The sequence below is a fragment of the Heteronotia binoei genome, chromosome 21, assembly GCF_032191835.1.
Source record: "Heteronotia binoei isolate CCM8104 ecotype False Entrance Well chromosome 21, APGP_CSIRO_Hbin_v1, whole genome shotgun sequence".
NCBI lineage: Eukaryota > Metazoa > Chordata > Lepidosauria > Squamata > Gekkonidae > Heteronotia > Heteronotia binoei.
The window spans coordinates 8,701,225-8,724,310 of record NC_083243.1 but is presented as its reverse complement, the minus strand read 5'-3'; the positions used below and the strand labels follow the sequence as shown (position 1 = coordinate 8,724,310).

At 49.3% G+C, this 23,086-nt stretch overlaps 1 protein-coding gene across 1 annotated transcript in view; it reads left to right on the top strand.

Annotated features, from left to right (window-relative positions):
- The window catches only part of LOC132588730 (thioredoxin domain-containing protein 16-like), a 91,310-nt gene that overhangs the window by 28,191 nt on the left and 40,033 nt on the right, over positions 1–23,086 (top strand). The window contains 5 exon segments of the mRNA XM_060261118.1: positions 2,257–2,423; positions 10,231–10,291; positions 15,630–15,765; positions 17,854–18,000; positions 20,060–20,119. Of these exon segments, the coding sequence (XP_060117101.1) occupies positions 2,257–2,423; positions 10,231–10,291; positions 15,630–15,765; positions 17,854–18,000; positions 20,060–20,119 (571 nt within the window).

Here is a 23,086-nt window from a genome sequence, read left to right as displayed (position 1 = left end):
TGGACAAATTAACTAAAACTTTTAAGAGACTATGATTTAGATATATTCAAAAAGGAGTGGAAGAAATTTAAAGGATATATGGAGAAAGAGTAGAATGCAAAAAGATATTGGACAATTTTTTAGTATTAATGAGAAAAGAAAAGTATTGAACTTTGATTGGTTAGTGGTACCTTATAATTGAATTTAAATTAATAACTTCAGGGAAGTCAAATATTGGAGGGAGGGGGGGTTGAAATATCATATGGGTTAGTATAGAAAAGAGACAATTAAATATTGTAACCATATGTTATTAATAAATTGTTAAAACACAAGACTTCATCTCGCCGCACTGGACTCCACATGAACGTAGGAGTAAAAATAGAGCACCTGCTCTTTACATTACGGAAAGCTGCGCATTTTGCAAGCGGAGCGGCATTATGAACTGACTGTTTTGTTTCGGGTCAGCGTGATTATTGTGCAACCACATATAGTTGTATTTTTGATAAGTCACTTTTTTATGTGTGTATAAATATATTCAATGTTTGCAGTATTGAGCCGTGAGCTTTGTGCTTTTGCTATTCCTGCTAGGGTGCCAGGCCCTGGAAGCAATAGAAGAAAGTTGTCCATTTGCATTTTTACGACCGACAAAGTTTTATTGAGAATGTAAGTGTGCTCAAAGCACACTTCCTCAGACAACGAAATGGGGTATCTACTGTGAGCAGTGCTACATACAGCTTGCGGGTAGGGCTAAGCATGCAAAATAGTATCAAGTTAGAATCCAGTGGGAAGGTAGTGAAATTAACCAAGTGAAAGAATAACAGTTTGGTCTGGCTAGTATAGGTTGTGTGGGAAAACAGCAAAGATAATAAACCTGTAGGAATTGGAGAATGATGGTGCGAAAGGTGGTAAAATGCACTCTGAGAACGAAACGTCTGGAAGAAAAACTTTCTCCAGTAGAACACGGCACTTGAGCCCGAAAGATTCCACAAACCCTAATGATGATGCCAGCCGTGAAAACCTGAAATCTTTGATAAAATGCACTCTGTTAATTGCTCTATTAAACGCCAACTTTGTTTTATTTGCAAGTGGGTTTTGCCATTTCAACACAGCAAAATTCAGTTGGAAAGTGGATTCAAAGCACATTGTTTAGTGTGTGTAAAAGCATCCAGGATTGCTCGTTTTGGTCCACTTAAGACCAGCTAGATCGCATGTGCTGGCAGCCATCCTTGGGTTTTAACCAGAGACGGCCAAACTTGCTTAATGTAAGAGCCACATAAAATAAACATAAAATGTTTGAGAACTGCAAGACATGAATGTCAGATGTTTGAGAGGCGCAAAGAAAGAAGGACGGAGGGAGGGAGGAGGGAGTGGGGGAGGCAAATAGATGGTGGAGGAGAGGTGGAAAGAGCAACTTTAATTTAAAATGCACTATCCAAGCTGCCAGAAGAGCCCTACTGTATCAGACCAGTAAGGGTCCATCTAGTCCAGCATCCTGCCTCACACAGGGGCCACCCAGTTCCTCTGGAGGGCCAACAACAGGGCATGGAGGCTGAGGCCTTCAAAAGAACATCAGAAGAGCCCTGCTGCATCAGACCAGTGAAGGTCCATCTAGTCCAGCATCTTCTCTCACACAGGGGCCACCCAGTTCCTCTGGAGGGCCTGAAACAGGGCAGAGAGACCGAGGCCTTCATAAGAACATCAGAAGACCCCTGCTGGATCAGACCAGTGAAGGTCCATCTAGTCCAGCATCTTCTCTCACACGAGCCAGCCAGTTCCTCTGGAGAGCCAACAACAGGGTAGAGAGGCCGAGGCCTTCATTAAAACATCAGAAGAGCCCTGCTGGATCAGACCAGTGAGGGTCCATCTAGTCCAGCATCTTCTCTCACACACGGGCCAACCAGTTCCTCTGGAGGGCCAACAACAGGGCATAAAGCAGGGGCGGCCAAAGTTGCTTAACGTAAGAGCCACATAAAATAAACCTCAGATGTTTGAGAGCCACAAGGAAGGCAGGCAAATGGGTGGGGAGAGGGAGGGAGAGGTGAAAAGAAAGTGACTTTAAATTTATTCTTTGAATCATGGCTGGCTTGGCTTGGAGAAGCGATTTGTAAGAGACAAACGCCTTCTCCATGCCAGCTGATGGGGTGGTGGGGGCTTCAAGAGCCGCACAATATGTGTGAAAGAGCCCCACGTGGCTCCCGAGCCACAGTTTGGCCACCCCTGGTTTTAACCGGTTAAACTAAGGGAGCTTGCATTGGAATTTCCTTTTCTCTTCTCCAGATGGAGTTCATGGCGGATCCAGAGAAGGTTTCAACCGTCCACCTCCAGCTTGGCCTTCCGCTGCTCTTCATCCTCACCCAGAAAGAAACTCTGGAGGAAGACAGACGGACAGCTGAATTCGTGGCCTGGAGGTTGCTGGGGAAAGCCGGGGTGGTCCTTTTGTCAAGGTGAGAGGAGCTATTCAAGGTGGGCAGGGAGAGGATAAGAGCATAAGAACATAGAGAAGCCATGTTGGATCAGGCCACTGGCCCCTCCAGTCCAACACTCTGTGTCACATAAGAACATAAGAGAAGCCCTGTTGGATCAGGCCACTGGCCCCTCCAGTCCAACACTCTGTGTCACATAAGAGAAGCCTTGTTGGATCAGGCCAGTGGCCCCTCCAGTCCAACACTCTGTGTCACATAAGAACATAAGAGAAGCCCTGTTGGATCAGGCCACTGGCCCCTCCAGTCCAACACTCTGTGTCACATAAGAACATAAGAGAAGCCATGTTGGATCAGGCCAATGGCCCCTCCAGTCCAACACTCTGTGTCACATAAGAACATAAAAGAAGCCATGTTGGATCAGGCCAATGGCCCCTCCAGTCCAACACTCTGTGTCACATAAGAACATAAGAGAAGCCATGTTGGATCAGGCCAGTGGCCCCTCCAGTCCAACACTCTGTGTCACATAAGAACATAAAAGAAGCCATGTTGGATCAGGCCAATGGCCCCTCCAGTCCAACACTCTGTGTCACATAAGAACATAAGAGAAGCCATGTTGGATCAGGCCAGTGGCCCATCCAGTCCAACACTCTGTGTCACATAAGAACATAAGAGGAGCCATGTTGGATCAGGCCAGTGGCCGATCCAGTCCAACACTCTGTGTCACATAAGAACATAAGAGGAGCCATGTTGGATCAGGCCAATGGCCCATCCAGTCCAACACTCTGTGTCACATAAGAACATAAGAGGAGCCATGTTGGATCAGGCCAGTGGCCCCTCCAGTCCAACACTCTGTGTCACATAAGAACATAAGAGAAACCCTGTTGGGTCAGGCCAATGGCCCCTCCAGTCCAACACTCTGTGTCACATAAGAACATAAGAGGAGCCATGTTGGATCAGGCCAGTGGCCCATCCAGTCCAACACTCTGTGTCACATAAGAACATAAGAGGAGCCATGTTGGATCAGGCCAGTGGCCCATCCAGTCCAACACTCTGTGTCACATAAGAACATAAGAGGAGCCATGTTGGATCAGGCCAATGGCCCATCCAGTCCAACACTCTGTGTCATATAAGAACATAAGAGAAGCCATGTTGGATCAGGCCAATGGCCCCTCCAGTCCAACACTCTGTGTCACATAAGAACATAAGAGAAGCCATGTTGGATCAGGCCAGTGGCCCATCCAGTCCAACACTCTGTGTCACATAAGAACATAAGAGGAGCCATGTTGGATCAGGCCAATGGCCCATCCAGTCCAACACTCTGTGTCATATAAGAACATAAGAGAAGCCATGTTGGATCAGGCCAGTGGCCCATCCAGTCCAGCACTCTGTGTCACATAAGAACATAAGAGAAGCCATGTTGGATCAGGCCCATCCAGTCCCACACTCTGTGTCACATAAGAACATAAGAGGAGCCATGTTGGCTCAGGCCAATGGCCCATCCAGTCCAACACTCTGTGTCATATAAGAACATAAGAGAAGCCATGTTGGATCAGGCCAATGGCCCCTCCAGTCCAACACTCTGTGTCACATAAGAACATAAGAGAAACCATGTTGGATCAGGCCAGTGGCCCCTCCAGTCCAACACTCTGTGTCATATAAGAACATAAGAGAAGCCATGTTGGATCAGGCCAGTGGCCCATCCAGTCCAGCACTCTGTGTCACATAAGAACATAAGAGAAGCCATGTTGGATCAGGCCCATCCAGTCCCACACTCTGTGTCACATAAGAACATAAGAGGAGCCATGTTGGCTCAGGCCAATGGCCCATCCAGTCCAACACTCTGTGTCATATAAGAACATAAGAGAAGCCATGTTGGATCAGGCCAATGGCCCCTCCAGTCCAACACTCTGTGTCACATAAGAACATAAGAGAAACCATGTTGGATCAGGCCAGGGCCCCCTCCAGTCCAACACTCTGTGTCATATAAGAACATAAGAGAAGCCATGTTGGATCAGGCCAGTGGCCCATCCAGTCCAGCACTCTGTGTCACATAAGAACATAAGAGAAGCCATGTTGGATCAGGCCAATGGCCCATCCAGTCCCACACTCTGTGTCACATAAGAACATAAGAGAAGCCATGTTGGATCAGGCCAATGGCCCATCCAGACCCACACTCTGTGTCACATAAGAACATAAGAGAAGCCATGTTGGATCAGGCCCATCCAGTCCCACACTCTGTGTCACATAAGAACATAAGAGAAGCCATGTTGGATCAGGCCAATGGCCCATCCAGTCCAACACTCTGTATCACACAGTGGCCAAAAATTTATATACATACACACACACACTGTGGCTAATAGCCACTGATGGACCTCTGCTCCATTTTTTATCTAACCCCCTCCTGCAGCTGGCTATGCTTGTAGCCGCCACCACCCCCTGTGGCACTGAATTCCACATGTTAATCACCCTTTGGGTGAAGAAGTACCTCCTTTTATCCGTTCTAACTCAACTGCTCATCAATTTCATTGAATGCCCACGAGTTCTTTCTTGTGAGAAAGGGAGAAAAGTACCTCTTTCTCTCCTTTCTCTATCCCATGCATAATCTTGTAAACCTCTATCATGTCACCCCGCAGCCGACGTTTCTCCAAGCTAAAGAGCCCCAAGCGTTTTAACCTTTCTTCATAGGGAAAGTGTTCCAAAGCTTTAATCATTCTAGTTGCCCTTTTCTGGACTTTTTTCCGATGCTATAATATCCTTTTTGAGGTGCGGTGACCAGAACTGCACACAGTATTCCAATTGAGACCGCACCATCGATTTATACAGGTGGGGGGATGATAAAGTGCTTCGGCCGTAGTGTCAGATTAGGAACTGGGCAGGGCTGACTTTGTAGCAGGAGCTCCTTTGCATATTAGGCCACACCTCCCTGACGTAGCCAGTCCTCCAAGAGCTTACACTAGGCCCTGTAAGAAGAGCCCTGTAAGCTCTTGGAGGATTGGCTGCATCAGGCCTAATATGCGAAGGAGCTCCTGCTACAAAGTGAACCCTGGGAATGGGGGAGGCCTGGGTTCGATTCCCACTTAGTTGTGAAGCTCACTCGAAGACCTTGGGCAGCCAAAGGCTGTCAACATAACCAGTCCAAGGGTGTTGCCCACTTAAGATAGGGGAAAGGACAGTGTGGGCCCTTGTAAAATTGGGACTCAGTTGAAGGATGGTTGTCTTATGGCAGGTGCCACCAGATGGCGCTGTGCTACCATTTCCCAGGGGGTCTTGGAAAGCGCTGTTAGTCACAGCTGACTTGAAGCAGGTGCCACCAGATGGCGCTGTGTGGCCATTTCCAGGTGGTCTTGGAAAGCGCTGTTAGTCACAGCTGACTTGAAGCAGGTGCCACCAGATGGCGCTGTGTGACCATTTCCCAGGTGGTCTTGGACAGGGCTGTTAGTCACAGCTGACTTAAAAGCGATGCTCTGGGGTTTTCAAGGCAAGAGATGCCTGTCAACACCTCCTTGGATAAGGAGGAGGAGAAGGAAGAAGATGATGAGGATGATGTTGGATTTATTTCCTGCCCCTCGCCTCTGAATCTCAGAGTCTCAAAGTGGCTTACAGTCTCCTTTCCCTTCCTCCCCCAGACACCCTGTGAGGTGGGTGGGGCTGAGAGAGCTCTCTTAGAAGCTGCCCTTTCACAGACAGCTCTGTGAGAGCTACAGCTGACCCAAGGCCATTCCAGCAGCTGCAAGTGGAGGAGTGCCCCAACCACCTCACTGGGTGTCTGTTGTGGAGGAAGAAGATAGAGGAGATTTTGATCCGCTCTGAGACTCTGAGGAGTGGAGGGCTGGGGATATAAATCCAATATCATCATCTTCTTCTCCTTCTCTTCTCCTCCTCCTCCTCCTCAGCCCTAGCTGTGAGTGACTTCAAAGTTGAGTTGTTAAACACACGAGCAGTAAGAGCCCCTTTAATTTCCAGAAGTTTCTGCACTCTAAAGTTCGGGGGGTGTTTAAATAGCACATGAACTTTTGTAGGATGATTTTTGTCTTGGTTATGTTGGGTTTGTACTCCTCTCTGTTAAACCGCTATTTATGGTGTTTGTACATGCAAGTAAAGGTGACCAACTGACTCATGGGATTGTTCTGAGGATGAGAGAAAAATGACAGAAGCCACTGTGGGTTCCCCACTGGGGGAATTAAATGAAATCCTAGCTGTGAAAGAGGAAAGGCCTCACAGTGGCTGGCTATTGCCTTCTACAGCCAACCTTCCTCATTTAAAAACCCTGCGCAGCTCTTTTTTAAAAAATTTACATGCCTGCTGTTTTATGACTACTGCTGTTAGATTCTAGCCATATTGTTTGTGACCCTTATGGTTTTATATCTTTTATATTACCTTATGGTTTTATGTCTTATACTTTTATGGTTTGTTTATACTTGGTTAGTTGCCTCGAGCACATCTCTGTAGAAGCGGCCTATAAATCTCCTCAGTGTGAGAAGAACATAAGAAGAGCCTGGCTGGATCAGGCCAGCGAGGGCCCATCTAGTCCAGCCTCCTGTCTCACACAGTGGCCAGCCAGTACCTCTGGAGGGCCAAACAACAGGGCATGGAGGCTGAGGCCTTCATAAGAACATCAGAAGAGCCCTGCTGGATCAGACCAGTGAGGGTCCATCTAGTCCAGCCTCCTGTCTCACACAGTGGCCAACCAGTTCCTCTGGAGGGCCAACAACAGGGCAGAGGGCTGAGGCCTTCCCCTTGAGAAGTACATCAGAAGAGCCCTGCTGGATCAGACCAGTGAGGGTCCATCTAGTCCAGCCTCCTGTCTCACACAGTGGCCAACCAGTTCCTCTGGAGGGCCAACAACAGGGCATGGAGGCCAAGGCCTTCATAAAAAACATCAGAAGAGCCCTGCTGGATCAGACCAGTGAGGGTGCATCTAGTCCAGCATCCTGTTTCGCACAATGGCCAACCAGTTCCTCAGGAGAGCCAACAACGGGAGAGAGGCCGAGGCCTTCATAAGAAGAGCCCAGCTGAATCTGACCAGTGAGGGTCCATCTAGTCCAGCCTCCTGCCTCACACAGTGACCACCCAGTTCCTCTGGAAGGCCAACAACAGGGCAGAGAGGCTGAGGCCTTCATAAGAACATCAGAAGAGCCCTGCTAGATCAGACCAGTGAGGGTCCATCTAATCCAGCATCTTCTCTCACACAGGGGCCAGCCAGTTCCTCTGGAGGGCCAACAACAGGGCATAGAGCAGAGGTGGCCAAACTTGCTTAATTATAAGAGCCACATAAAATAAACATCAGATGTTTGAGAGCCACAAGGAAGGCAGGCAAATGGGTGGGAGAAAGGGAGGGAGGGAGGGAGAGGTGAAAAGAAAGTGACTTTAAATGCATTCTCTGAAGTGATTTAAAGAGACACATGCCTTCTGCATGCCAGCTGATGGGGTGGCAGGAGCTTCAAAAGCCACACAATATGTGTGAAAGAGCCACATGTGGCTCCTGAGCCACAATTTGGGCCACCCCCTGGCCTTTATAAGAAGAGCCCTGCTGGATAAGACCAGTGAGGGTCCATCTAGTCCAGCCTCCTGTCTCACACAGAGGTCATCCAATTCCTCTGAGGGGCCCACAACAGGGCAGAGAGGCTGAGGCCTTCATAAGAACATCAGGAGAGCCCTGCTGGATCAGACCAGTGAGGGTCCATCTAGTCCAGCATCCTGCCTCACACAATGGCCAATCAGTTCCTTTGGAGGGCCAACAACGGGGCAGAGAGTATGAGGCCCATCCCCTGATAAGAACATCACCAGAATCCTGCAGGATCAGACCAGTGGTCTACCCAGTCCAGCATCCCATCTCACACTCTGGTCAACCAGTTTCCTCTGGAGGGCCAGCAGCATGGCATAGAGGCCCAGGCCTTTGTAAGAAAGCCCCACTAATCAGACCAGTGAGGGTCCATCTAGTCCAGTCGACCAGTTCCTCTGGAGGGCCAACAACTGGTCAGAGAGACTGAGGCTTTCCCCTGATGTTGCCTCCTGGTTCTGGGATTCAGAGGTTGAGTCCCTCAACGTGGAGGTTTCCCTCAGTCACCATGGTTAGTAGCCACTGAAAGACTCCTCCTCCATGAATCTATCTAATCCCCTTTCAAAGCTGTCCGTGCCTGCGCCCGTCCCAGCATTCTCTGGCAACGAACGCCACACGTTTAATCCTCCTCTGTGTAAAGTAGTCAGCAGCTTTTAATTTCATTTAATTTGCAATTTATACCCCACCCTCTCCTGCAAAGCCGGCTCAGGGCGGCTCACAACATTAGAACATAGCCATAACGATAAATAAAACATATCAAATTAAACACAACGGATTTAGGATATCTCATAAACGTAATACATACAGATTAAGATAAGACCAGAACTCCAATAGTATAGTTCAGCCATTGGTACAACTTCAGCCCTGCCTTTTTTTTTTTCTGTACAACAATTTAATTTTTTTGAAAACAGGAGCATTGGTTTGTATGAAAGCTGCCTTAAAAGTATGGAGCAGAGGTCCATCAGTGGCTATTGGCCACAACGTATTATTGGAACTGTTTGGGACAGTGATGCTCTGTATTCTTGGTGCTTGGGGGGGGCAAAGTGGAAGAGCTTCTAGCCCCACTTGTGAACCTCCTGATGGCACTTGGGGGGGGGGGGGGTTGGCCACTGTGTGACACAGAGTGTTGGACTGGATGGGCCACTGGCCTGATCCAACATGGCTTCTCTTATGTTCTTATGTGACACTTAGGGTGTTTTCGCACTCACCTTCAGCCGGCGCGACCCCCCTCTTCACCGCACAGGATCTGTGCAGATTTCGCACTAAACGCCGCGGAGCAGCCGGAAGAGCCGAAACTCCCGGCGCTTTTGCGGCGCAAACGGAAACCGTCAAAAAGCAGTTTCCGTTTGCGCCGCTTTTGCGCCAGGAGTTTCCGGCTCTTCCGGCTGCTCCGCGGCGTTTAGTGCGAAATCCGCGCAGATCCTGCGCGGTGAAGAGGGGGGTCGCGCCGGCTGAAGGTGAGTGCGAAAACGCCCAGAGTGTTGGACTGGATCGGCCATTGGCCTGATCCAACATGGCTTCTCTTATGTGACACAGACTGTTGGACTGGAAGGGCCATTGGCCTGATCCAACATGGCTTCTCTTATGTTCTTATGTGACACAGAGTGTTGGACTGGATGGGCCATTGGCCTGATCCAACATGGCTTCTCTTATGTTCTTATGTGACACAGAGTGCTGGACTGAATGGGCCATTGGCCTGACCCACCATGGCTTCTCTTATGTGACACAGAGTGTTGGACTGGATAGGCCATTGGCCTGATCCAACATGGCTTCTCTTATGTTCTTATGTGACACAGAGTGTTGGACTGGATGGGCCACTGGCCTGATCCAACAGGGCTTCTCTTATGTTCTTATGTGTCACAGAGTGTTAGACTGGAGGGGCCATTGGCCTGATCCAGCATGGCTTCTCTTATGTTCTTATGTGACACAGAATGGATGGGCCATTGGCCTGATCCAACATGGCTTCTCTTATGTTCTTATGTGACACAAAGTGTTGGACTGGATGGGCCATTGGCCTGATCCAGCATGGCTTCTCTGATGTTCTTATGTGACACAGAGTGTTGGACTGGATGAGCCACTGGCCTGACCCAACATGGCTTCTGTTATGTTCTTATGTGACGCAGAGTGTTGGACTGGATCGGCCATTGGCCTGATCCAACATGGCTTCCCTTATGTTCTTAAGCCGTACAGTGGAGTCACGGGTTTACCTAGAAGTCTGAGGTAAGGGACAGTTGTGTGAATCATAACATCTGATTTCTGTCTCGAAAGGGGTGCTGCAGGCTTGGACTTCCTTCTCCGGTATAACGTGGCCATCAAGACAGCAGCTGAGGTTAGTCATTGTTGTGCTCTAAGACTGTTACATCTTTTGTTTTAACTCAGGGGTGTTGAATGTCCGGCCTGTGGGCCCAGGACTTTCAGAGAGCCAGTGTAGTGGTGAAGTGCGTGGACTCTTATCTGGGAGAACCGGGTTTGATTCCCTACTCCTCCGCTTGCAGCTGCTGGCATGGCCTTGGGTCAGCCATAGCTCTGGCAGAGGTTGTCCTTGAAGGGCAGCTGCTGTGAGAGCCCTCTCAGTCCCACCCACCTCACAGGATGTCTGTTGTGGGGAGAGAAGATATAGGAGATTGTAAGCTGCTCTGAGTCTCTGATTCAGAGAGACGTGCAGGGTATAAATCTGCAGGCTTCTTCGTCAGACCCACCGGGCTCTTATCTCCTCCCTTCCCCCTCTTGTCCTTACCCTTTGAAGCTCCTAGGCTGCCGAAGTTCGCAGCTCCTCCTTCATTGTCTTTGCAGTCTGAAGAAGGAGGCAATGCTGAGCTTGTAGCGCTGCAAAGAAAATGTGGAATGGACTTTCTATTAAGTTATCTGTGCCTAGACAGGCTACTCTGGGACAGACCTTAATGGGAAATCCATTCCATGTTTTCCTTGCAGCTTTGTCTGTGCTGCGGCATATTTCAATGGGAGTGGAGCTCAGTTTCACTTTTCAGTCTTTATATGACCAGTGAGATTCTTTTTCTTTGCTGGTGTTGTGTGACCTTGTGAATAAAGCGTTGGTACTTTGAGCCAGCATGTCTCTGATGAAAGGACCTGAGAACCGGTGCCTAGGGAGTACACTAACCTGGGAGCCCACAGCCGAAGGGAGAATATTACACTGGAGAGCCGTTGCCAATCTGAGTAGACCTGGGGACAGGGGAAGAAGTTTGCATTGCCCAGCCGTTTCATGTTTTCCTGAGCCCGGAGCATTTTATGTTTTTGGTTTACATTGTGTGCTTTTTCTTGATGCTTTGTTTTAAAAATTGCATTGCTAAATCCCACTAATTCTCCCACCTTTCCATTTTTAAACAAAACATTGCAAAGAGTTCGAAGCATGTTTGTACTTTAAGTAAAAATAATACCTTTATTGCGCTTCTCTGTATCCTTTATAAAGTTTATATGGTCGAGGGCCTGCCTATCTATGGGACCGCCTTTCCCCATATGTTCCCCAGAGAACACTGTGTTCAGGGACGCAAAACTTACGATCTGTCCCCAGACCTAGGGAGGCCAGATTGTGTTCCACACGGGACAGGGCCTTCTCAGTGGCAGCACCAGAAATGTGGAATGCCTCCCCTGGAGGCCATAAAGGCCCTGCGGGATCTTTCTCAATTCCACAGGGCCTGCAAAACTGAACTATTTCGGCAGGCCTTCAACACCTAAACTGGCAGAGGACTGCCACCCGACACTGCTGAGAAACTACGATCGCTATAGGATCACTGCCAGAAGAGAGCCTATACGGAGACTGAACAGCCACTTAAAATGTATTTTAAATTGTTGTTTTAAACTACAATGGTAAATGTTTTTTTAATTGACTGTCAGCCGCCCTGAGTCCGCTCGCGGAGAGGGGGGGATATAAGATTAAAGTCTCTCTCTCTCGGCTTGACTTCGCGAACGAAGATTTAAGAAGGGTGCAGTAGTCCACGTCTGCTGCAGGCTCGCTGGTGGCTGACAAGACCAATGCGGGACAGGCAGATCCGGCCACAGTGGCTGCAGGGAAAAGTCTGATCTGGGGTTGGTGCTGTAGCAGTGCGATTCTTCCTCAATCTCCTTTTGTCCTCAAGACCAGCTCTGCGTGCGTTCTCAAAGGAAGAGACAGCCTGGTGGATGGTGTGCCTCCATGCTTTGCGATCTGAGGCTAGGTCAGACCACTGGTGATGGTTGATGCGACAGGTGCCAAGGGATTTCTTCAAGGAGTCCTTGTATCTCTTCTTTGGTGCCCCTCTATTTCGATGGCCGGTGGAAAGTTCGCCATACAGAGCAATCTTGGGAAGGCGGTGGTTTTCCATCCTAGAAATATGCCCTGCCCAGCGCAGCTGTGTCTTCAACAGCAGTGCCTCGATGCTTGTAAGCTCCGCCCGCTTGAGGACTTCAGTGTTGGTCACAAAGTCACTCCAGTGGATGTTGAGGATGGTGCGAAGGCAGCGCTGATGAAAGCGCTCAAGGAGTCGCAGGTGATGACGGTATAAAACCCATGATTCGGAGCCGTAGATGGGGGTTGTCATCACAACTGCTTTGTAAACATTGATCTTTGTGCCTTTTTTCAGATGCTTGTTGCTCCACACTCTTGTGCAGTGCACAAAAAGAGATTAAAGTAATAAATAAGTAAATAATATATTTTCCACTACCTGGCATTACATTTTATGAGATGCACAGCCTGGTCCCACAAAATCCCATTTATGTCAGATCCGGCCCTCACAACGAATGAGTTCAACACCTCTGTTTTAACTGGCGGAACTTGAAGGCAGCTTACGGCGCATGCCAAAGGGTTATAAAAAACAGTAAGAACCAGATAAATAAAACAACAGTTAAAAGAAACAACGTAAAAAGTCACAACTTAAGAACTCCAGTTAGGACCGTTAATGAATAAAAACTCACATCGGTCAAATGCAATCCTAAATAAAACCATCTTCAGCTGCCTCCTAAAGATTAAAAAGAGAGAGAGGCCAGGCACACCTCCTTAGGGAGGTTGTTCTGTAAATGCGGGGCTACCACCAAAAAGGCCCCCTCTCATGCGCCCACTAGACAAGCTTCTTTGATTGGGGGAACCAGGGTTTTTTTTTCATATTAGGCCTCACCGTTGTTTCACACAGGGCTTTTTTTGTAGAAAAAGGCCAGCAGGAATGCATTTGCATATTCGGCCTCATTCCGTGATGCCCAGCCAGCCGGAACTGCGTTCATTTGGGGGAAAACGGTCAGGAGGGTCTCTTGCTGTGACCTTAATTCGCAAGCAAGAACAAATGGGGGTAGATGGTTCCAGTCTTATGCCATTTAGGGCTTTAAAGGTCAAATCCGGGGCTTTTTTTTTTGGGAGCAGGGACTCCTTTGTATATTAGGCCGCACCCCCCTGATGTAGCCCATCCTCCTGGAGCTGACAGTAGACCCTGTACGAGGAGCCCTGTAAGGAATTCTAGCAGGACCTCCTTTGCATATTAGGCCCCACCCCCTGATGCAGCCAATCCTCCTGGAGCTTCCAGTAGGCCCTGTACGGAGAGCCCTGTAAGGAATTCTAGCAGGACCTCCTTTGCATATTAGGCCCCACCCCCTGATGTAGCCAATCCTCCTGGAGCTTCCAGTAGGCCCTGTACTGAGAGCCCTGTAAGGAATTCTAGCAGGACCTCCTTTGCATATTAGGCCACACACCCCTGATGTAGCCAATCCTCCTGGAGCTTCCAGTAGGCCCTGTACTGAGAGCCCTGTAAGGAATTCTAGCAGGACCTCCTTTGTATATTAGGCCACACCCACCCCTGATGTAGCCAATCCTCCTGGAGCTTCCAGTAGGCCCTGTACTTAGAGCCCTGTAAGGAATTCTAGCAGGACCTCCTTTGCATATTAGGCCACACACCCCTGATGTAGCCAATCCTCCTGGAGCTTCCAGTAGGCCCTGTACTGAGAGCCCTGTAAGGAATTCTAGCAGGACCTCCTTTGCATATTAGGCCACACACCCCTGATGTAGCCAATCCTCCTGGAGCTTCCAGTAGGCCCTGTACTTAGAGCCCTGTAAGGAATTCTAGCAGGACCTCCTTTGCATATTAGGCCACACACCCCTGATGTAGCCAATCCTCCTGGAGCTTCCAGTAGGCCCTGTACGAAGAGCCCTGTAAGGAATTCTAGCAGGACCTCCTTTGCATATTAGGCCACACCCCCTGATGCAGCCCATCCTCCTGGAGCTTCCAGTAGACCCTGTACGAGGAGCCCGGTAAGCTCTTGGAGGATAGGCTACATCAGGGGGGCGTGGCCCCATAGGCAAAAAAGCCCTGGTGAAAAGGAACACCTTGAATTGCCTGTGAGAGCAGACCAGTAACCAGTGCGATTGCTGTCCTGTTGGGGTCATGCGCTCTTGGGATTGCCGATTAACACCATTCTGAGGAGAGGGGTGTGGTGAATTTCATTTATTTATTACTTTCGATTTCTATCCCGCCCTCTCTGCAAGCAGACTCAGGGCGGCTAACAGTCAGTTCAAATATATCATTACAATTTTAAACCAATGAAATACAGTTACGTTTCAAACGTTTCGAAACATTTTACGGCGCTGTACAACGGCGATATAGACGGGATCTTTCCTTTCTGATAGTGATCCTATAACGGTCGTAACTCCTCAGCGGTGTAGGGTGGCAGTCCTCTCCCGGTTAGGTGCTGAAAGCCTGCTGAAATAATTCCTTTTTGCAGGCCGTGCGGAATTGAGAAAGATCCCACAGGGCCCTTACGGCCTCCGGGAGGGCGTTCCACATCTCTGGTGCTGCCACCGAGAAGGCCCTAGCCCGTGTGGAACACAGTTTGGCCTCTTTTGGCCCAGGGATGGACAGCAGGTTTTGTGTCCCTGAACGCAGTGCTCTCTGGGGAACAGGTGGAGAAAGGCGGTCCCGTAGATAGGCAGGCCCCGACCATAAAGGGCTTTAAAGGTCAGTGCCACTACTAATATGCCTGGATGCTAGAACAACCTTTCCATTCTGTGAACATATGAAGCATATGAACATATGAAGCTGCCTTATACTGAATCAGACCCTCCTGGGTCCATCAAAGTCAGTATTGTCTTCTCAGACTGGCAGCGGCTCTCCAGGGTCTCAAGCTGAGGTTTTTTCACACCTATTTGCCTGGACCCTTTTTTGGAGATGCCGGGGATTGAACCTGGGACTTTCTGCTTCCCAAGCAGATGCTCTGCCACTGAGTCACAGCCCCATCCATGGCTCTCCAGGGTCTCAAGCTGAGGTTTTTTCACACCTATTGGCCTGGACCCTTTTTTGGAGATGCCAGGGATTGAACCTGGGACCTTCTGCTTCCCAAGCAGATGCTCTACCACTGAGCCCCCATCCCTCCCCATGAACATATGAAGCTGCCTTCTACTGAATCAGACCCTGGGTCCATCAAAGTCAGTATTGTCTTCTCAGACTGGCAGCGGCTCTCCAGGGTCTCAAGCTGAGGTTTTTTCACACCTATTTGCCTGGACCCTTTTTTGGAGATGCCAGGGATTGAACCTGGGACCTTCTGCTTCCCAAGCAGATGCTCTACCACTGAGCCACCGTCCCTCCCCTGGTTCCGTTCAACACTGAGGTGCCAATGAGAACCCCTAATCCCACCCCACCGATCTGGAAATCCGCCCGGGTAGAAATTCAGCCTGTCCTCCTTTGTTTCTGCAGGGTGTGAAGTACTTGGTCTTGAAGGACACAGATGAAATCCTAGCGCTGGTGGAAAGCGATAAACAGAGCCACCCGATCCCAGAGTATGAGGAGGAGGAGGAAGAAGAAGAGGAAGCTGGTGAAAGTTATGAGCAAGGTAACCATAGCAACCGCTTCCCTCTGCAGCCCTCGAATTATCGTCACGTTTATGGCAGGAGTTTCCATCTTTTTTCGAACCTGCGGGCTCATTTGGAATTCTGACACGGCGTGGTGGGCGCAACAACAAAATGGCTGCCGCAGGAGGCAGAGCCAGCCACAAAATGGCTGCCACAGCTTAACTTCAGTCCCACAGTGTAGAGATGCTTGTGCTGTGGTGGCAGCTGGGGTTGCCAATCCCCAGGTGGGGGCAGGGGATCCCCCGGTTTGGAGGCCCTCCCCCCCGCTTCAGGGTCGTCAGAAAGCGGGGGGAGGGGAGGGGAATGTCTGCTGGGAACTCTGTTATTCCCTATGGAGATTTATTCCCATAGAAAATCATGGAAAATTGATCCGCGGGTATCTGGGGCTCTTGGGGGGGCTGTTTTTTGAGGTAGAGGCACCAAATTTTCAGTACAGCGTCTAGTGCCTCTCCCCAAAATATCCCCCAAGTTTCAAAACGATTGGACCAGGGGGTCCAATTCCATGAGCCCCAAAAGAAGGTGCCCCTATCCTTCATTATTTCCTATGGAAGGAAGGCATTGAAAAGGTGTGCCGCCCCTTTAAATGTGATGGCCAGAACTCCCTTTGGAGTTCAATTCTGCTTGTCACAGCCTTGATCTTGGCTCCACCCCAATGTCTCTTGGCTCCTCCCCCAAAGTCTCCTGGCTCCACCCCCAAAGTCCCCAGATATTTCTTAAATTGGACTTGGCAACCCTAGTGGCAGCTGATGCTGTAGCAACATCAGAAACAAAATCTGCACAGCCAATCAAATCTTCAGTGATCTGCCCACTTCCTAGAAACACTTGGTGGGGGCCGAGAGGACTCCTGGCCTAAAGAATGTGGTTCCTTTCAGGAATAGGCGAGGGCTTCTAGTGCCATTGCCTGTTGGTACTTTCAGAGGAGAAGCTAGCCCAGAATAGGACTGCCAAGCCCCCGGTACCATAGAGTTTTTCCCTCCCAAAATGCTAGAGTGTCCGGGGAAACCATAGAATTTCACCGGAAATGCCTAGAGCGACCGGCATGTGAAGTTGCCGACGCGATGACATAACTCATGGGTGACATCATCATACTGCGCGTGCGAAACAAGTCCCCCACTGGAGGCTGGGGGGGACTTTGTAACCCTAGACCAGTAGCCTTTTAGAATCACAGAATTGGAAGGGACCTCCAGGGTCATCTAGTCGAGCCCCCTGAACAATGCAGGAAATGCAGAGATGCCTCCTCCCCACCACACACAGTGACCCCTGCTTTATGCCCAGAAGAAGGCAAAAAACCTTCAGCAGCCTGGCCAAACTAGCCTGGAGAAATATTGCTAACTGACCCCAAAGCGGCAAACGGCATTTCCCTGGGCATGTAAGAAAGGGCCACGAGAACTATGCACAGATCCAACCCTTCCTGCCCTCCTTCTCATGAACTGCCTAAGTTTACAGGATCTGCCTTACTGTCAGATGGCCCTCTAGCCTCTGCTTCAAAACCTCCAAGGAAGGAGAGCCCACCACCTCCCGAGGAAGCCTGTTCCACTGAGGAACCACTCTAAACTCACAAACACCTCCCCCTAAATTCACAGGATCCTCATTGCTGTCAGATGGCCCTCTAGCCTCTGTTTCAAAACCTCCAAGGAAGGAGAGCCCACCACCTCCCGAGGAAGCCTGTTCCACTGAGGAACCGCTCTAAACTCACAAACACCTCCCCCTAAATTCACAGGATCCTAATTGCTGTCAATTGGCCCTCTAGCCTGTGTTTCAAAACCTCCAAAGGAGAGCCCACCACCTCCCGAGGAAGCCTGTTCCATTGAGGAAGCGCCCTAAACTCACAGACACCTCCCCCTAAATTCACAGGGTCTTCATTGCTGTCCGATAGCCCTCTAGCCTCTGCTTCAAAACCTCCAAGGAAGGAGAGCCCACCACCTGCCGAGGAAGCCTGTTCCACTGAGGAACTGCTCTAATGGTCAGACCAAGAAGATTTTGGGGGTGAAAGCCGTGTCTGCTGTTGGCAGTAACTCCTGACTCCTCTCCCACAAAAGCGTACTGAAGTGTTTTTATTTCCCCTGCAGAGATCCAAGACGATCAGGTGGTGGAATCTGTTGTCAGAGACAGGAAGCACGAACTCCCCCTGGGACACATCCAGACTCTGACCGAATCCTCCTTCAGCCCCACCCTGGCCGCTTCCGACTACCTGGTGCTTCTATTCTATGCCAGCTGTGAGTGAATTTATAACAAACAGCTGTCTGTTAGAATCATAGAGTTGGAAGGGACTTCCAGGGACATCTAGTCCAACCCCCTGCACAATGCAGGAAATGTACAAATACTGCCCCCTAAATTCACAGGATCCTCATTGCTGTCAGATGGCCATCTAGCCTCTGTTTAAAGCCAGTTTGGTGTCGTGTGCGGACTCTTATCTGGGAGAACCAGGTTTGATTCCCCATTCCTCTACTTACAGCTGCTGGGATGCCCTTGGGTTAGCCAGAGCTATCGCAGGAGTTGTCCTTGAAAGGGCAGTTTCTGTGAAAGCTCTCTCAGCCCCACCCACCTCACAGGGTGTCTGTTGTGGGTGGGGGGAGAAGATATAGGAGATTGTAAGCCGCTCTGAGTCAGTGATTCAGAGAGAAGGGTGAGGTATAAATCTGCAGTCTTCTAAAAACCTCCCAAGGAAGGAGAGCCCACCACCTCCCAAGGAAGTCTGTTCCACTGAGGAACCTCTCCAATGGTCAGGAAGTTCTTCCTAATGTTGAGCTGGAAATTCCTTTGATTTAATTTCAACCCGTTGGTTCTGGTCCGACCTTCCGGGGCCACAGAAAACAATTCCGCACCACTGTCTATATGACAGCCCTTCAAGTACTTGAAGATGGTGATCCTATCACCTCTCAGCTTTCCGTTCACGGGGCTGCTCTTCAGAATTCAGGGCAGGGTATAACCGGTGTTTTTCTAATGGCTGTTCAGGCATGAAATCAGCCATTAATTGTGGAATTCGAGTTCCTAAGAATCTTGGTTTTCGTGGGTTTTTTTAAGAAGCCCCCCCAAGTTTCTAGTCCAGGAAGTGAAGATACATCAGCCATGCAGGGTGAAATCTTATGTTTCCGGTAGCCGCAGGGGTAGCTTTTCTTCTCTTCTTTGGCTAGCAGAATCCCCCCCCCCAATTTAAATTTTCTTGGATTTTAAACTTAACTGACATAGCAGACATAACAAACATAGGGGATTTCATTCCAAGCATTACAAACAGTTAGTGTATGAGATCAACATATGTATCCATAAACCAACATTCAAACAAAGTTACAAAGGAAGTTACATATTAGTATATCGATGATGCCATCTTTATCAAATTTACATTTTAGGTTTCCTGAATAGTTAATGAAAAGCTAATGATCCTTAGTCTAATATCAGTGTTTAAAATACTGATAAGGGATAGAAAAAAACCCCACATGTACATAATACTGAAAAGGAATAGAAATAAACGCATTCATGTAAACAACCGTATATTATAATCTGATCGATTTGGTAGAACAGCTCTCCAGCAGACCTGGCCTCACTCAATGCACAGCAGCCAAGAAGGTCAGAGCGCCTGCTCCGGCTGCAACGCCACTGAGGATGTTCTCCGCAGCCGAGAACGAAACGTCTGGAAGAAAATCTTTCTCCAGTAGAACACGGCACTTGAGTCCGAAAGATTCTACAAACCCTAATGTTGTTACCAGCCGTGAAAACCTGAAACCTGTGAATGTTGTTTTCATTAATCAAAGTGACCTCAGACGGGGCCCTTGCACACTCCGCCTTTTGACCTTCTGTGGCTTTTGCAGCTGGCGTGGGGTGGGGGGCTGAGTATCTGTAAGAGCTCAATGCTTATCAGACCCTAATGGAGCTTAAAAGACCTACCCTTTGGAAAGAGCAGCCTGGCCTGACAAGGCCCAACAAAGCCTCATTTATGTCAGATCTGGCCCTTATAACAAATGAGTTTGACACCACTGATCCTCCAAGAGCTTCCAGGGCTCCTCGTACAGGGCCTACTGTGAGCTCCAGGAGGATTGGCTACATTGGGGATGGGCGCGGCCTAATATGCGAAGCCCTGCTTCCAAGTACTAGCCAGGGCTGACCCTGGTTAGCTTCCGAGGTCTGATAAGATGGGGCTAGCCAGGGCCGTCTAGGTCACGGTGAATAGTTTATACAAGTGGCAAAATTCAGTTTTTGTTGGCCCAGAAATTTGACTCGCGGGGAAATTTGTCTTGTGGCTCCAGAATAATGGCCGATTCTGGGTTTTTTCCGGTGTAGGGGAAGCCGTCTCCCTGGTCGTGATGCAGTCTTTCGTAGAAGTGGCCGCTCGTTTGGAAGGTACAGATGCGAATGAAGAGAGAGCTCGTGTGGTGTCGCGGTTATAGCTTCGTATTGGGCTGGGTAACCCTGGGCTGGTCACGAGGGGGTGGCCGTAGCTGAGAGGAAGAGTCATTCATTCGTTAGACCTTTATTGGCATTTATATAAGAATGCAGTGTAGTTTAAAACCAACAGTAACAGTATAAAATACAATAAAACCTTGAAGTCCAACGAAAGTTAAATGACATAAAAGAGCTGTGGGCTACGCATAAGTAAAAGCCTCTCTAATTTGGATCGCGACCTGCAAAAAGCAAGCAACGTGAGTAGCGACAAAGTTGTGTTTCCCGTGGAGTAAAAAGCGGACCTTGGTATTGTCAGAAAGGCCTTGATGGTCGGACAGCAGTGCATCTAGGTATCTTGCTCGTGGGCTGCTATAGAAAGGGCATTCCAGAAGAACATGAGGGACCGTTTCGATGACTCCTTGGCTACAAGGGCATCGTCTAAGATTGTGGGGGATTCTGTGGAGAGGAAGAGCCTCTGCTTGGCATGCAGAAGGTCCCAGGTTCAGTCTCAGAGTTCTCGTCTTGTGAGAAAGGGAGAAAAATACTTTTCTCTACCTGCTCTATCCCGTGCATCATCTTGTCAACCTCTATCACGTCACCCCGCAGTCGACGTTTCTCCAAGCTAAAGAGCCCCAAGCGTTTCAACCTTTCTTCATAGGGAAAGTGTTCCAACCCTTGAAATCGTTCTAGTTGCCCTTTTCCCAGTGCTATCGTATCTTTTTTGAGGTGCTGTGACCAGAATTGTACACACTACTCCAAATGAGGCCGCACCATCCATTTATGTTGTTGTTGTTCAGTCGCACAGTCGAGTCCGACTTTTTGCGACCCCACGGACCAAGTCACACCAGGCCCTCCTGTCTTCCACCATCCTCCAAAGTCTGCTCAAATTCGTGTTTGTTACATCAGTAACGCTGTCCAGCCATCTCCTCTTTTGCCGTCCCTTTCTTCTTTTGCCTTCTGTCTTTCCTAGCATCGGGATCTTCTCCAGTGAGTGCTCCTGGATTTATAACGGTAAAGGTAGTCCCCTGTGCAAGCAGCAGTTGTTTCCGACTCTGGGGTGACGTCGCTTTCACAAGATTTTCACGGCAGACTTTTTACGGGGTGGTTTGCCCTTGCCTTCCCCAGTCATTTACACTTTCCCTCCAGCAAGCTGGGGACTCATTTGACCCACGTCGGAAGGATGGAAGGCTGAGTCAGCCTGAGCCGGCTACCCGAAACCAGCTTCCGCCGGGATCGAACTCAGGTCGTGAGCAGAGAGTTCAGACTGCAGTACTGCAGCTTTACCACTCTGCGCCACGGGTTTATACAGGGGCTTTATTATGATACTGGCTGATTTGTTTTCAATTCCCTTCCTAACAATTCCCAGCACGGCGTTGGTCTTTTTTAAAATTGCAATCGCACATTTTGACGGAGTCAGAATTTACATCATGATGACTACAGTTGGCTTGTGACGTGGCTGCGGTAACGTCTTTAATCTTTCCAAACATACAGAGAGGAGCACTCTTTTCCCCTGGTCAAGCATTTTGGGGCGGGGCTGGGTACTCTGCGAATGTCTCCTCCCTTTGCTGTTGGCGTCAGGCTGTGCGTGTTTGAGAGTGAGAAGGGGGGTGGGGGGCTTAGCAAGGAGATTTCTAGTAGTTTGGTCAACGAAAAGGACCAAACTGCCGCTTAAGCCTTTTACTGTCCAAAAGTAAATGAATATGGTTCTGATGGTTTCATGTTGGACCCAAACCCCAATTCCAGTTATTCTCCCCACAGTGGGTTGCTGCTGTGTACATGGGCCGGACTTCCTGCTGCAGTTGGGGGGGCATCTTTCTAACCCAGGGGTGGCCAAACTGCGGCTTCGGAGCCACATGCGGCTCTTTCACACACATTGTGCGGCACTCAAAGCCCCCATCATCTCATTGGCTGGCTTGGAGAAGGCATTTGATTCTTTAAATAACTTCTTCAAGCCAAGCCAGCCAGGGGAGGGACGGTGGCTCAGTGGTAGAGCATCTGCTTGGGAAGCAGAAGGTCCCAGGTTCAATCCCCGGCATCTCCAAGTAAAAAGGGTCCAGGCAAGTAGGCATGAAAAACCTCAGCTTGAGACCCTGAAGAGCCGCTGCCAGTCTGAGTAGATAAGACTGACTTTGATGGACCAAAGGTCTGCTTCAGTATAAGGCAGCTTCATATGTTCATATATATGTGGCTTGAAGAATGTATTTAAAGTTAAAGTTGTTTTCTTTACACCTCTCGTTCCCCATCTCCCTCCCTCCCTTCCTTCCTTTACCTTCCTTCCTTCCTTCCTTCCTTCCTTCCTTCCTTCCTTCCTTCCTTCCTTCCTTCCTTCCTTCCTTCCTTCCTTCCTTCCTTCCTTCCTTCCTTCCTTCCTTTTCTCCCTCCCTCCCTTCCTAACTCCCTCCCTCCCTTCCTTCCTCCCTCCCTCCTTCGATTCCTTTTTGTTCCTTCCTTCTTTTCTCCCTCCCTCCCTTTATTATTCCCTCTCTTCCTCCCTCCCTCCCTTCCTTTTCCTTCCTTCCTTCTTTCCTTTCTTCCTTCCATCTTTTCTCCCTCCCTCCCTTCCTTTTCCTTCCTTCTTTCTTTTCTCCCTCCCTCCCTTTCTTACTCCCTCTTCCTCTCTCCTTCCCTCCTTCCCTCCTCCCTCCCTCCCTCCCTCCCTTCCTTCCTTCCTTCCTTCCTTCCTTCCTTCCTTCCTTCCTTCCTTCCTTCCTTCCTTCCTTCCTTCCTTCCTTCCTTCCTTCCTTCCTTCTGTCTTTTCTACCTCCCTCTCTTTCTTACTCCCTCCCTTCCTTCCTTTTCCTTCCTTCCTCCATCCCTCCCTCTCTCCCTTCCTTATTCCCTTCCTCCCTCCCTCCCTCTCTCTCTGCCTTATTCCCTTCCTTCCTCCCTCCCTCTCTCTCTGCCTTATTCCCTTCCTTCCCTCCC